The sequence below is a fragment of the Terrapene carolina genome, unplaced genomic scaffold, assembly GCF_002925995.2.
Source record: "Terrapene carolina triunguis isolate 2854851 unplaced genomic scaffold, T_m_triunguis-2.0 Scaffold30, whole genome shotgun sequence".
NCBI classification, from domain to species: domain Eukaryota; kingdom Metazoa; phylum Chordata; order Testudines; family Emydidae; genus Terrapene; species Terrapene triunguis.
In genome coordinates, this window is record NW_020664381.1 from 4,956,195 (window position 1) to 4,970,420 (window position 14,226).

Consider the following 14,226-nt stretch of genomic DNA (forward strand, 5'->3'; position numbering starts at 1 on the left):
GGAGCTGCGATCAGCCAAACCTGCGAACGCGGCAGGTAAACAAGCCGGCCTGGCCCACCAAGGGGCGTACCCTGGCGGGCCGCATGCCAAAGGTTGCCGATCCCTGCTTTAGATTCATAGTAGTGGCCCTCTAAAAAAAAAAAAAAAAAAAAAGGGGGGGGGGGGAGAAGAGAGAGAGAGAGGTTGACATTTTTAAATGCATTTAGTAGACACACTTCTAGATACCATTCTGTCAGTGTCTAGTTTTCACTGCTCTTATCATATAACACCAATCTGAAATAATTAAACACCAGCATGTAGATGTTTTAACCACAATGGGCTGACTCAAGGAAATAGTTGCAATGTTAATTCAGGTTTGATGGGGTTGCTTGAGATGGAGGAGTGGATGAAGAAGGGATGGGTGAGGCCCTCAGAGAGTAGCCACAACTCACTATTTCTCACCCACTTGTCTGTGGTCAATAGAGACCATTCTCCTGAGAAACAGAAAATTCAAGGAGTATTTCTGCATATTACTGGGCTTGTAGTTCCTTCTCAACACACTACTAGTTTGGTTTGGAAGTGCTGTCTGCCACAACTTAATCCAATTTTTCTCCAGACAGGAGACAACCTGTGTATTTGGGTGAGCAAAGAATTTGTTTGGAGTAAGCATCTGTAGTCCAGGGCACAGTTAGATGTGATTCCATGGCACTAGCTGAGAATCTCACTGCATCCACTGAGGCATCTGCCATAAAGTCTGTTGCTGGGGTTAGAAGTCAGGATGGTCCTTTTGTTGTCATGGTTTCATGGCCATCCTGACTGTCTCTTGTGAAGCATATAGTGGCCTGTTCCTTTTATGGTGGCTTTCACCTTTTTGTATCACTGGGAGAGAAATCCTCTTCACCCAGGATTATTATTTCTTTTGCTAGAGATGCCACTGCAGTATCATCCTTTGGCATTTCTGTAATGGTGCTTTTTGGTGTTTGCAACTTTTATCTAAGTGCACACCTGCTTATGTGCTTAGCCTTGTCAGGTATTTCCCATTCATCCCTGTTCACATCCTCAAAAGGGTGCAGTGAGAATGCTGTCAGAAGCGAGGATTTGGAAGGCAGGTATTTGCCCTTAGGCTGGTCCTCGTGTGCCAGTTCTGGTTGATCTGGAGAGCAGATGCAACCTTTCTGCATATGGTCTCAAATTTATCAGAGGGTGAAAAACCTTTGCTGCATGTTTTCCATGCCCTGCGCAGAGCCTGAATATGAGAACTGTCCTTCCTCATTAGAGGTGGCAGAGCCTGAATCAGAGGAGAAATACTCTTAGATTTCTTTTAATTTTTTTCTTTACCTTTATAATTTTTTTGGATTTTTGGCCCTTCTTATCTGCTCAGCAGGAGTTGTCACCAAGCTATGGCTTGGATGGGGTTTCTTGAGTCCCATGGAAATATCTCCCTGTACCTTCCCCTTTACTGGGAATGGGGTCTCACTGCTAGTGTCCGTAGCTTTGTGTGGGAAGGAGAGCTATGTGGGAATCCTGCTTCTTTTCCTAGGGAGTTTAGGATCCATCTGTATCGGGGATGGGAGATCTGGTGCCCATTGTTTTTTCATTCTGATCAGGGTCTGCCCCAGGACTTAACCCCGAGCTAGCTGGCTGGCTGGCATCCTCATCTTTGGATATCCACCCTTCCCCCCTGCAATAACTTGTCTCGTGGGAGGGGTTTTCTACATTGGAGTCATGGTTCCTCAGACAGGTATGTCAGGTCTCCCCTGCCTTGATTCTGAGCCCCATGTCCTGGCAGAGAATAGACACAGCATTAATTTGCCCTCTGAAGATCCTGTAAATGCTGCCTCACATACGGAACACTGCTTAGACTTAACCAGTGTTTATGGGACAGACCTGCTATGCTGGATCAAGGAGGCTGACACCATCATGATGCTCTTTATCTGATCCAGGGGAAGAGAATAGGGAAGGGAGAAGAAAGCCACTTCTAGCCAAAAAATTAAAAACAAGGCTGGCAAAGAAATGATTGGAAGCAAAGTGAACTGCTACTATGGTAGTGAAGACTTGGTGGCAAGTTACAGTAGGGGATGTAATCAGCTGGGACTGTGTTACAGAGATGAACTGCTCTGGGAAACTGCAGACAGGAGGGGACTAGCCCTTAGAACTTGGGCTGCAGAAATACCAAGCTAAATATTTCAGAAATTTATAGCAGAACTTCACAGGTGATTTTTTTTTTTTAAATCATACTACCTGAGTTGGCACTAGAAGTTATAAATCCATAAAAACTGTATGCACTAAACTGTTATTTACCTAGCCAAATTTGAGATTTCAAAACAGTCAGGTGAAATAGCCTATATGGGGTTTTTTCTAGGACAAAAATCTTACTTTTAGAATTACTTTGTTCCTATGTTTTATGTAGAAGTTGCTCATTTTTTCAAGAGATAAAATAAAATACACTTCTAACCTGAATGAGTGGCTCTGCCTCATCTTCAGTGTTTGTTTTAGCATGCTTCTTGTATGTACATATTTAAAAATTAGTATACATCCAACACTAGTAACTTTCTACTGCACGTCAAAGAAGGTGTTTGAGAGAAAACTCAAGGGCCTTTTATAAAGTACCACTGTCCTTGTCACATTCCTAATGGTATGTAAAGGGATTGACGCTTATTCAACATATTTTATTATTCTATTAAAAACATTTAATATTCTATGCTTAGTCTAAGCAAAAACTAAAGAGAGTCTTATCAGTTGCATGGTAAGAACTCAAAATGCAAGAATACCAAGGTTGCACTAACAACTTCTCTACTTTGCCCCCATGTACATACACTATCACAGAGCTGAATTACATGGATTACATTCTATTCCTCAATTACAATATAATATGAAATTTCCTGCCACCTTAGATACACCTCCACCTTGCAATATTTATTCAGACTTTTATACTTGCACCAATATGTTTGCTGTAATAGATCACTGTACCTTTGAGAGAAGACTAGAATTAGTGTATAAGATATCTATGGTAGGTACTGAATAATTTTCTCTTTTGAAGCAGAAGCACAGCTAACTGCAGGTGCAAATTAGGGGTCAAAGCTAATGGCTGCATGTTTAGGTGGTCTATAAGTACTATAAACAGGACTTTTTACTATTACTTCTATGGTATATACGTAATCTGTTGTATAACTGTTGTTGAGTATTTGCATATAAATGACTAATGGACTCTGATGTACACAGTAGCACATGTAGAAAACTGGGGTAGCATTGCATTGTGTTTAAAAATAATGTAACACTTTAGACTGTCAATGTAACACACACAAAAGGGAGCAAAGTTAAGAATGTGTATCTGACAGCGTAATCATAACTTTCTATCAATAATGTAAGGGTCCTGGTTACAGAATTTCCTCACTTAATAAGAGAGGAAAGAAGATTGGGGGTGGGGTGGACACATCACCTTTGTCAGGACTTGGAGGTGCTGCAAACTAGCAGCTAATTGGTAATAGCATGCATAAATTCCATAATCTGGAGCATGTGGCTAGGTATAATCAAATGTGAAGTCTAAAGGAAGATCCTCTATTGCACACCTTAGCAGCTATCATGTCAACTCAGAGTGGGCTCTATCCTGCACACCTCACCAAGTATGCTGCCCCATTCCTAACCCCTTTAGACTCAAAATGCTATTAAATTTAGCCTCATGTACCCGCAGAGAATCCTCCTTCAGCTGAACATTTTACAAGATTAATGGGAAGATAAACCCCAAATAGGGAGAAAAATCACCCAAGAACATATCCTGCTCCCAGCTAAAATATGAGGAGACTCCCTGCCAAGAAACCCAGTACGTTAGAAATAAAGAAAAGAAAAAAAACCTTTTAAAACAGTATTACCTTGTATAGTGTGGAAATATAGCCGTTAGACGCTCAATGATATTATCAAGTGCTTTTGAAAATGCCTTGTTTGGCACCCCAACAGCTCCCAACTGCGTAGCTGATGCTGGATCATTTAGCTGTCTTTGGTTCGGCTGTATGTTCTGAGCAGTACTTCCAGAAATCCCTGATGGTTGGGCTACTCGAACTTGATCAGAGTATGATGCTCCTAACGTTTCAAAGGGTATTTCTACTGATCCATTCTTTGCAGAACAAGGATTAGGACTTTTACATGCTGTTTTATTTCCAGTTTGCACATTAAGTGTGGAATGCACCGGACTTTGATCTTTGGAGCTTGAAAATGCAGGAAGTAAAGTGGGACGTACAAGTGCAGATGAATACATTATGATGGCTGGATCATTAATAGGAGGACTGCCTTGCATTACCTACAAAAAAAAGATTCCCCAGAAAGATGAAGAGTAATTAAAATATTAGTCAAGTATTCTTGTCAAACATGTTAAGGCTACAGCTACTTCATGGACTGGGCTGTACTTAACTTAGGCAGTTAAGAAGGAAATGCACAGTAAAAGACAACACTTCATCCTGACCTGATTTACCACGCGGGGTAACCTGTTTATAGCACATATGCAAAATCTTGCCCTTTCTGATAATCGTGCAGTACCTACAGACAAGATTTGCTCCAAGCCTAATTAAAATATAATGTGCACACAAATGCAACCCTTACCGTTATTTTAACTTATACAGAGTTCCCATGGTTTTAGCTACAGAAATGGTCCTGGCCAGTCATCATGATTTTACAGAAGAAATGTTTTGAAAGTGGCTGTGGGCATTTCTTCGTTAAAGATTCCAAGATGGCTGGCAAGAAAGCTACCAGTTAGAGGCATTTAAAAAATTTTTTTTTAAAGGAATATATTTAAACTTTAGCCATATATGGGTTTTTATTTAAAGAAATAAATGGCTGCCATATTCACCATTCTGAAAGGCTCTGCAGGGTTAGAATTCATTTTCATCACAGGGCTCTTTAAAAAAGGATACACTTATCCTCACTTAAAACACAATTGTGCCCACTTACTCATAATGAGTAGTGCTATACTCTACACGCAGACCTAGTGAAATCAAATCAATGGAATTACTATTAGAATAAGTTACTACTCTATGAATATGAAAAGCAAGTCAACATGGTCAGGGACACAACCCCATGCTCTGGGTGTCCCTAAAGCTCTGACTGCCAGAAGCTGGGACCCGGTGACAGGGGATGGATCACACAAAATTGCCCTGTTTTGTTCATTCCCTCTGAAGCATCTGGCACTGGCCACTGTCAGATACTGGGCTAGATGGACCATTGGTCTGACCCAGTATGACCATTCTTATGTTCTAGAATTAGATTTTAATACCTGTTATGTAAATGTGAATTTATCTTTGTACCACCCCTAGCACAAGTTTTCCTTGCATTAGTCTACAGTGAAATCAGATAAAAGATCAAGAACACAGGGAGAGAACAGTACTAGTTTTAGTTTCCCCATCTATAAAATCAGGATAACTCTATCTCCTTTAGTAATGTTTCTCAGATCTGAAGATGAAAACTATCGTAACCCCATTTTGACCAGAGAGATTAGGCAAAGTTCAGGGCCTTGTGGGTTGTTTCTGTTCGGAGGAGAATTTGATGGAGTCAGGTATCCTTGATGCAGTCGTATCTATTTCTTTTTCTGAACACAGGGAGGAATCAAATAGGAAACTGTTTGCTCCAAGCACCTCAGCCCCAAAAGCACTCAGCATTTCTCAGAACCATGTTCCCAGTGCCTGTTCAGGCTGTCTCTGGTGCTTCCTTGCTCCTCTAGTCTTTCTGCTGTTTCTCTGAGGCATTCAGACGTACACAGCTCCACCAATCAATGCCTTAGCCCCAGCATTTGTTATATCCATCCCCCTGGGCCACATAGTTCAGCTTCTGCTCAAGTTTTCATATATGCCTGTGTTTTGGGTGGTAAGCCTATTGTTTCAGTTGTGTGGTTACATAAAGATGTTTAATGGCTTCTTTATATTTATCATGAATGAAAGGCAGCTATTACACCCACCAATTTCAACAAGGTTTAATCCAACCCATAACAATACTATCTAAGAATGAAGCAGATTGAGAGGGACTTAAGAGATCAGTATTCAGAGTACAGAAAAAGTTGATATTTAAGGAAAGGGAAGGAGAGAGAGGAGAGAACGGTTTTCAATGGCTCAAATTTCAATGGTGAACCTCTACCCGGATTAACTATTCAGAAAAAAATTAAAAACAAAACTATCCAGGGAAGTTGTGTGTACAGTGCCCAGTACAATGGGGCCTCCATTCTGACTAGGTTGTCTGGCTACTGAATACAAATTAACAAAAACAGAAAAGAGGCCGGTGACCAAACGAACAGCATCAAACCTTTCTGGTTATTTTCAAAGATCACTCACTAGAAATGCTACAATATAATAAGATGTGAGCTGAAAGGGCATTTAAGGGACTGACAAGCAAATGAACTAACCAAGTACAGGTCTGCAAGAAAGCTGCATTTGTTTTGTCCAACAGCCCAAAACTCACCACATATAAATTGTAGAATGCCCTAAGTTTTCAGTCACATTATTTGACCACAATTAATGAGGGCAGTCATGTTGTCAAAAAATTATATACACTACATTAAATGCTCTGTTTGTCAAACAGTCTGGAAAATGTCAGTGTCTTAAGAATTAATACAGATTTAAATCAGCAAGAGAGTTACCATTTAAATGAATGTTAGTTTTACACAGTAAAATTCTTCCGGTGGTGGTGAGAAAGAACAGTTACTGACCCTACAGTAAGGGCTGATATCCTACAGTTCAAGTTGATATCAGTGTGGATCCCACTGTGGGTGCATATGTCCCTAATGCACATGAGATTGGAGGTTCTTGTGATTTTTGTTTTAAAGTAGTAGTCTGTTTTGGGGCGCGCTTGCACCATATGCCTCTTTGTGCTCCCATGCCTGGACACAAGGAAGGGGCAGCTGTGACCCACCTTCCATTTTCTTGCAATTTGAAACCCATGTTTAGATGAGGACTCTGAAAAGAAGGGATTGAAGGCAGGTTATGGGACTCACACTGACAATAGAAAAGAACCAGTTACTATAAGGTAAGTAATCTTTATTTTTCAGCTGCATCAGTCAAACAGTACTTAGCAGCCATGTCCAGTGCCAAGTCCAAAGCATAATGTTTGACAACGGTCAGTTGGTTTTTCCATTTCACTGCTTTGCAGATTTCTGATATAGGCATATTCCTGAAGCACGTGAATAGTACTGCTGGAGCTCTGGTGGAGTGAGACTTAGTATCTCACCCACCAAATACACCAGCCAGCTGGTAACAGAGAGAGATACTGTGTTATCCATTGCTCTGTGAAGAGATGGCCTGACCTTTAGAATGCCCAGCTAGAGCCAGAAACATGGGGAGACGGTGTGAAGGGTCCTGTCAATGCAACAAAACAAAGTCCTGGACACGTCTAAATGTGTGCAACTTCTTTTTGCCCAGTGCAGACTGTAGTTTCGAGAAGGAGATGGGTAGATTGATAGGTTTAGATAAAATTCTGAGGACTACTTTGGGGATGAAGTTTGGTGAGGTCTTAGCACCACTTTATCCCCATGAAATGGTCATTTAGGGAGGGTTAGCCATAAGTTCTGTACGCTTACTACCTTTTCTGGCTGAAGTGATAGCCAACAGGAAGACTCTTCCGAGTGAGGTAACTGTAAAGCAGCTCTCTGAAAGTGGATCAAAGGGAGCAGGCTCCATGAGTCTAACGAGGACTGTGTTGAGGTCCCAGGTAGGAGTAGGTTCTCTGACTAGTGGGTAAGTATGTAATAACCCTTTGAGGAACTTTGATACTGTTAGTGAAAAAAAAACTGAGCACGACTGTACAAGCGGATGGCATGCCAAAACTGTTGGGAGGTGGACCGTAATAGAACTGAACAAGAGAGACCAGCCTCCTTTAAATGCCATAAATAGTCAACAATCTTCAGTATCAATGCCTGGACTGAAACTAGACTATATGTTAAGTGGCCCACATCAATAACCTCTTCCACTTAGAGACAAATACGTCTTTTTGGTAGATGCCTTCCTGCTCTGTATCAGGATTTCTTGGATCTTTTAGGGAGAAGTCCTTGTCCATGCTACTCAACCACTCAACATCCACACTGTCAGATGCAGTGAATTTAGATCTGGATGGAGTATCTGGCTGTGGTGCTGTGGGATCATGTCTGAGGAGGCCGAGAGCTGACTAGGCTGTTGAATGGACACTTGTAGCAGGTCCAGAACCAACACTGCCTTGGTCAGTAGCCAGCAATGAGGACAACTGTGGCGCTGTCTTACTTAACTTCCATTATTACCATAGGAAATCAGTGGGAAGGTACACCTCTACCCCAATATAACGCAACCCGATATAATACGAATTCTGATAGAACACAGTAAAGCAGTGCTCCGGGGGGGCAGGGCTGCGCACTCCGGTGGATCAAAGCAAGTTCGATATAACGCGGTTTCACCTATAACGCGGTAAGATTTTTTGGCTCCCGAGGACAGCGTTATATCGAGGGAGAGGTGTATATAAAAGGCTGGAGAGGCTTTACTGCCTGCTATGCCAGTGCTGTTGCTGCAGAGGACTTCAATGACATTGACATGGTTGGAGTCGAAGTTGCTGGTAAAGCTCTGCCTGTGCCATTTTTGCCTTCTTTCTACTGCCAGATAACGGGTCTGATGTGCACTCGAGAGAATGCTGGTGAATCTGGCCTTGCTCTGGTAGTGATTATCATCTCTGTATCCAAACTGACCCACGTGGATTACTCTAGCAGATGTAGTTTGAGCTAAGCATCCCTGGATTTGTGGGTCCTGGAAGAAAAGGCCTTGCACACAGGGCACATGACTGGGATGTGGCTTTCTCCTAGGCAGAAGAGGCTTTGTCCATCTTTGACAGAGATCAATCCCTCACAGGACAGGCAATGTCTGAATCCTAAAGGTTTGCAGTCTACCATGAGGTGTGGCAGTTGACACAAAGCACCTTGCCCTGCTGTACAGGGGGGTCACTGATAATCTTTTCTCTTTTGAAACATCCAATTCCAAAGAACGTGAAGATGGAGATTTCTTTGAAGTTGGTTGAAAAAACAGTTTTATAATCTCTGAAGACAGTGTCAGATAAGACACTTGCTAGGCAGTAAAAGGGAACTGAGGGAGGATCACTGCTACCCCACCCTTCCTGCCCCTATACGAGGTGGCAGAGACATGTTTATTAAAAAAATCTCCAATCTCAAATGCATAAAGCACAAGCATTCCTACAGTGGGATTCACATTGACAACATCTCAAAGAAGAACTTAGTGGTTTCATTTGCTTTCTATGAAACAAAAAATCAAAGTAGAGTTGTTAGCAGCGTTGAGATACTTACTGAGATGCTAGGAGGGGACTGAAGATCAGCAGCTTTCACTCTAGAGAGATCATTTAGCTGTGCACCATTTTTCACTAAGTGAATTCTCTCTTCATACTGAGACTACAGAAAAAGACAAAGAAAACCAAAAACAAATCAGCCTTTATATTATTCCACTTACACCAAAATAAGACCTCAAAGTACCAATTAACACTATTACATTTTGAGAGAGACCAAAGACCTAATACACAGAAATAAGACTACATAGAAGTTTGATTTTCTTTTTGCTATGTTAGTGTATAGATTAAAAAAATATAACCATGGAAAGATACATTCATTAATTTTACAGATTTAGGATTACTGGGAATATTTTTCTCCAACTGTGTACCAGTTGTTCAGCTTCCTAGGATTATTATTATTATTATTTTGTAAACAGCCTTATTATTTGTTTTCCATACCCCTACCCCAAACATAAGAGAAGACTCATTATAAGTTATGTGGACTTGGTAAGCTAATGAGAAAAGGTGGTCACATTTTTGGCCAATTCAGCAAGGATGCCTGCCTGAGTGAACACCTGGGCCCACATGAAGCTCCACTGAAGTCAATGGTGCTTCATTTAAAAGAACCCCAAACCCACATGGACCTCTGCTGATTTCAATATGGCTCCATACAGACACTGGTGTGTATGCTTCATCAGGGCTCTTACAAGTTATTCATTTAAGTAAATACATTAAGAGTAGCTATTTGAGATCTGTATTAAATTATAAAGGAAATATAAATCCAAATACTTATGATTGACAAATTATTTTCAAACTAACAGTTTGCATCCATCTTTAAAACAAAGGATATATATATTGCTTTTTTTAACCTACTAGGCACATCACAATTCTACATTTGGTAAGAAGAGATAATTAAGGAGGACTCTTATAATACAGGAAAATGTGTTTGGAAAACAGACTTACTTCTACTTTTTCCATTTCTTTCTTGATATTTGAAATAAATGTTTCCCAAGAATCAATCTGTGACTTCAACTGAGGTAACACTGAAGTGGGACCACTGAAATATTTCAAATTTTCAGTTCAAAATAATGTGATAACTTGAGTTTGTAAGTGATTCTCCAACAGAGAAAACTGCTACCCAAAAGTGTAATGCTCTCCTTCCCCTCCCAGGTAAATCATAGCTGAAGACTTCAGTCACACAGAATTTTAACAAATTCAAGTATCAGTGTTTGTCTACTAATTTAACCCTTAGGAACTGGCCAGTCTTGGAAAGTAAGAACCCTCAAGCAACAGCCAGACTCCTAAGGATACCCCAAGACCTGGAGAGGATGCTGTGCAGGGAGGAGGCAGGCCCTTGGGTGGAGCCAATCCCAGCTCTGTTTCCTCACATGCAGAAACAGAGCTCCACCATGCCCATTAGTCTTGTTCCATCTCCTTCTAGTCCTTCTCCCTTCCTCATACTGTCAGGCAGGAAAATGTGGGCAGGTCTGAGCTGCATGAACCACCATGGCTAAACTAGAACAGGAATAGAGCTGGGAAGTCTTTTACTCTGAATTTTTCCCATGTTGCATGGTCAGAGATTGAATGCTAGCAACCAAGAAAAGATTCTTTACAATTGATGTAATTCGCAAAGCTAATGAATGCCACTTTGCTTTCCTAAACTTTCAGAACTTAATTTTTCAGGCCCCTAAAATGTGATGCAAGGCATCAAAAACACATTCTTGGACAAAGCTTTAACATGGTGTTAGTACATTCTAAAAGATGTAGTTAGCTGTCTAAAAAACATCTATGATGGTATTTATTTAAAGTCACCAATGCAGCTGGCAATGAATACCTGTTACCTCCAACAGAAATATACAGTTCCATTAAATAAATAAAAGCAAGTCTAAATTAGTGAAATGATATAAAACAATACTAAAACCAGAAAACAAGAAGGTAAAAAGATTATATGCAATTACTGAATTTTCATGTGTGTACACTGAATCTAGACTAAAATGTAATTCTAGATGAAATAGTAACAATGTTCTCTAGTTAGACTTATCTTCTGTTTCTATTTCGTAGTTGTTACACAAATTATAGTGATGTATTAAATGCATACCTGCTCATTAACTTTAGGAATTTAAGATTTGCTTCTGCATTTGCAGCTATGCTGCGTAATTTGCATACTTCAGTGTTCTTCCAACTTTCAAGTACTGACACCTAAAATTAAATTCTGTGACTTAAAAGACATACAGTACAAGCATTTTTCTTAGCACAAGCAGTTAAAACTAAGTAATTATTAATCTAAATTCAGCCTCAATCTGGTCTTTAGTAAACATACTCAGGAAAGGCCTAGCTCTAGAACATCTCTGTAGTGAGATATTTCAAGCAGCGTTAAAATGCAATGGCAGAATTGTGTGAGGAAACAATGACTCTCAGGTGGCTGTAAACAGTCTGCTGAGCATTAAAACTTTCATAAATAGTGAAACTCTTTCCATCCCCATCCTTTGAAAACAGATAACCTTGATATTGTGCATGATCTTTATGATTAAAAAGGTATTTATCTATTTCAAGGCAGATGCATTGGCTTCTAGCTCAATAAGGACCACCTTTTTTTAAACACACGACTTGCAATCACAAGCAAATTTAACAATCCAAAACTTCCTTAAAAGAAAAGTTGCATAGCATCTCTTTTATTCAAGAAATTTGAGTTCAAAGCATTCTGAATATAGAAAAACTACAGGTTTTAGAGGAAATCAGCTAAGAGAACTATTATGGACAGTCCTATTATTTACAAGATGCCAGCCTTTGAATGAAATATTCAAAGGGATCTGTGCATTCTAATACCACTAGAAATAGATGTGCTGATATTCCTATTCAAGATCAGTAATTTTTTAATAAAAGGATAAATTCTTTTTTGTGAGTAATTCCCACTAATGGAAACTATGTGCATGTCAAAGGGATAAAACATTCTTTAATTGCAATTACCTTTTAATAGTAGACTTAACTTTTAAAAAATTTTCTGGCAATATATCACATTGACCCAAACATCCAACCGCTTCTAAAAATATATACACAGAACAAATACAATAGAACCTTGCTAAGTTGCAGTGTCTCAGAGACCCATGGAGAATTAGCAACGAAGTGAACAAAAATATCCAGGATAGCGCATCAAAAAACATACTTTGCTGATGGAGCATACTATTAAATGTTGTGTAAGTGATTTTGTAACAATAATGAAGCCATCATTAAGACGAGACCTCACCAGATCTCTCTATTAAATCTATTCTGACAAGTGGGCAGATCAACCTTTTTTGTGGGGATTAGTGAAATGCAAAGGAGCAAGGTTCTAGTGTAGCATGTTTTACCTCTGCTGCAACAGCTCTTTTAATACACTCCTGGTAATTATCTTTGCTCTTTTTTATTAGCTCCTCCAGTTGTACTTTTTCATTGGCAAATTTATTACTGTGAAGTAAAATAAAATAAAATAAAAATGAAGATGTCAAAATAATACTGGGATGCCATCTACATTTGAACTGTACTCCAAAAACTCTACAACACATTTTTTTCCTCTTCTATAAAAATATGCATCACTAATTACATTATGTACATTACATGTAGACATGGATATTGGACAGTGCTAACTCATCTTAAATACGGTGGGGCAGATACACGTAGTATGAATAATTCTAAACCTACCACTTGTATACTAAGAAACTAAGGGCTAGTCTACACTGGCAATGTTAAAGCGCTGCCGTGGCAGAGCTTTAACGTGGCTTGTGTGGCCGCGGCAGAGCGCTGGGAGAGAGCTCTCCCAGCGCTCTAAAAAACCCACCTCCACAAGGGGTGTAGCTACCAGTGCTGGTGCACTGTCTACACTGGTGCTTTACAGCGCTGAAACTTGCTGCGCTCAGGGGGGTGTTTTTTCACACCCCCTGAGTGAGAAAGTTACAGTGCTGTAAATTGCCAGTGTAGACAAGCCCTGAGAGCAAGGCTACAGGATTGCTATAACTACAACAAGTATGTGAGCTCCCCCTGCTGTACCACAGCAGCACTTAAATTATTTCCCACGGCTGCTTTCCGATCAATGTCGATGCTGTTTCAGAGGAAGAGACAGGCTGATCAAATGCAGAATGAGAAAGGTGACCAAGACTTGGGGTGGAGGAGAGATTTTTATTTTCCAGCTTCTAAAAGGAAAGTAGGAGAGCGAGCATGAAAGAGAGCTGCAGAGATATAAATGCAACACACACACATACAGATACATATGGTGGTGATATGCATTTGATAATCTGTGGAATCAACCCAAATTGCGATTAATAGATTTTTATATTCTAAACCTGGAAAAGACCACTCTGATCATCTAGTCTGACATATTGCACAATACAGGCTATAGAACTTCCTTGAATTATTTCCTCTTTGAACTAGAGCATATCTTAAAGATCCAATCTTGATTAAAAAATTTCCAGCGATGGTGAATCCACCACAACCCCTATTAAGTTGTTCCAGCAATTAACTACCTCACTGTTTACAAAAAAAAAAAAAAAAAAAAAAAGCACCTTATTTCTAGTCTGAATTTGTCCAGCTTCAACTTCCTGCCACTGGATCTTGTTATACTTTTGCCTGAGAAATTGAAAAGTCCTCTATTATCAACTTCTGTTCCCCATGTATGTACTTATTGACAGTAATCAACTCATCTCTTGACCTTCTTTTTGATATGGTAAATAGATTAAGCGCCTTCAGTCTTTTGCTATAAGGCATATTTTCCAATCCTTTAATCATTCTTGCAGCTCTTCTCTGAACCCGCTTCAGTTTTTTTTTTAGCCTTCTTCTTGAACTGTGGACACCAGAACTGGACATAATATTCCAGCAGTGGTTGCACCAGTGTCAAATACAGGGTAATATAACCTCTCGACTCCTACTCAATGTTCCCGTTTATACACCCAAGTATCATATTAGCCCTTCTGGCCACAGCATCACCCTGGGAGCTCATGTTCAGCT

The 14,226-nt window shown here is 40.0% G+C and overlaps 1 protein-coding gene and 1 long non-coding RNA gene across 2 annotated transcripts in view; both read right to left on the bottom strand.

The window, feature by feature from the left end:
- Positions 1–3,914, bottom strand: part of LOC113406426 — a 4,793-nt gene extending 879 nt beyond the window's left edge. Inside the window, exon 1 of the long non-coding RNA XR_003369759.1 lies at positions 3,849–3,914. This is a non-coding gene — a long non-coding RNA (uncharacterized LOC113406426). The remainder of the gene's footprint in view (positions 1–3,848) is intronic.
- Positions 3,915–3,959: 45 nt separating this feature from the next.
- Positions 3,960–14,226, bottom strand: part of LOC113406394 (E3 ubiquitin-protein ligase TTC3-like) — a 136,207-nt gene continuing 125,940 nt past the window's right edge. The window contains exons 38-43 of the mRNA XM_029911395.1: positions 12,597–12,693; positions 11,348–11,448; positions 10,213–10,306; positions 9,272–9,373; positions 4,031–4,273; positions 3,960–3,971 (exon numbers count right to left, since the gene is read on the bottom strand). Coding sequence (XP_029767255.1) covers positions 3,960–3,971; positions 4,031–4,273; positions 9,272–9,373; positions 10,213–10,306; positions 11,348–11,448; positions 12,597–12,693 — 649 coding nt within the window. The remainder of the gene's footprint in view (positions 3,972–4,030; positions 4,274–9,271; positions 9,374–10,212; positions 10,307–11,347; positions 11,449–12,596; positions 12,694–14,226) is intronic.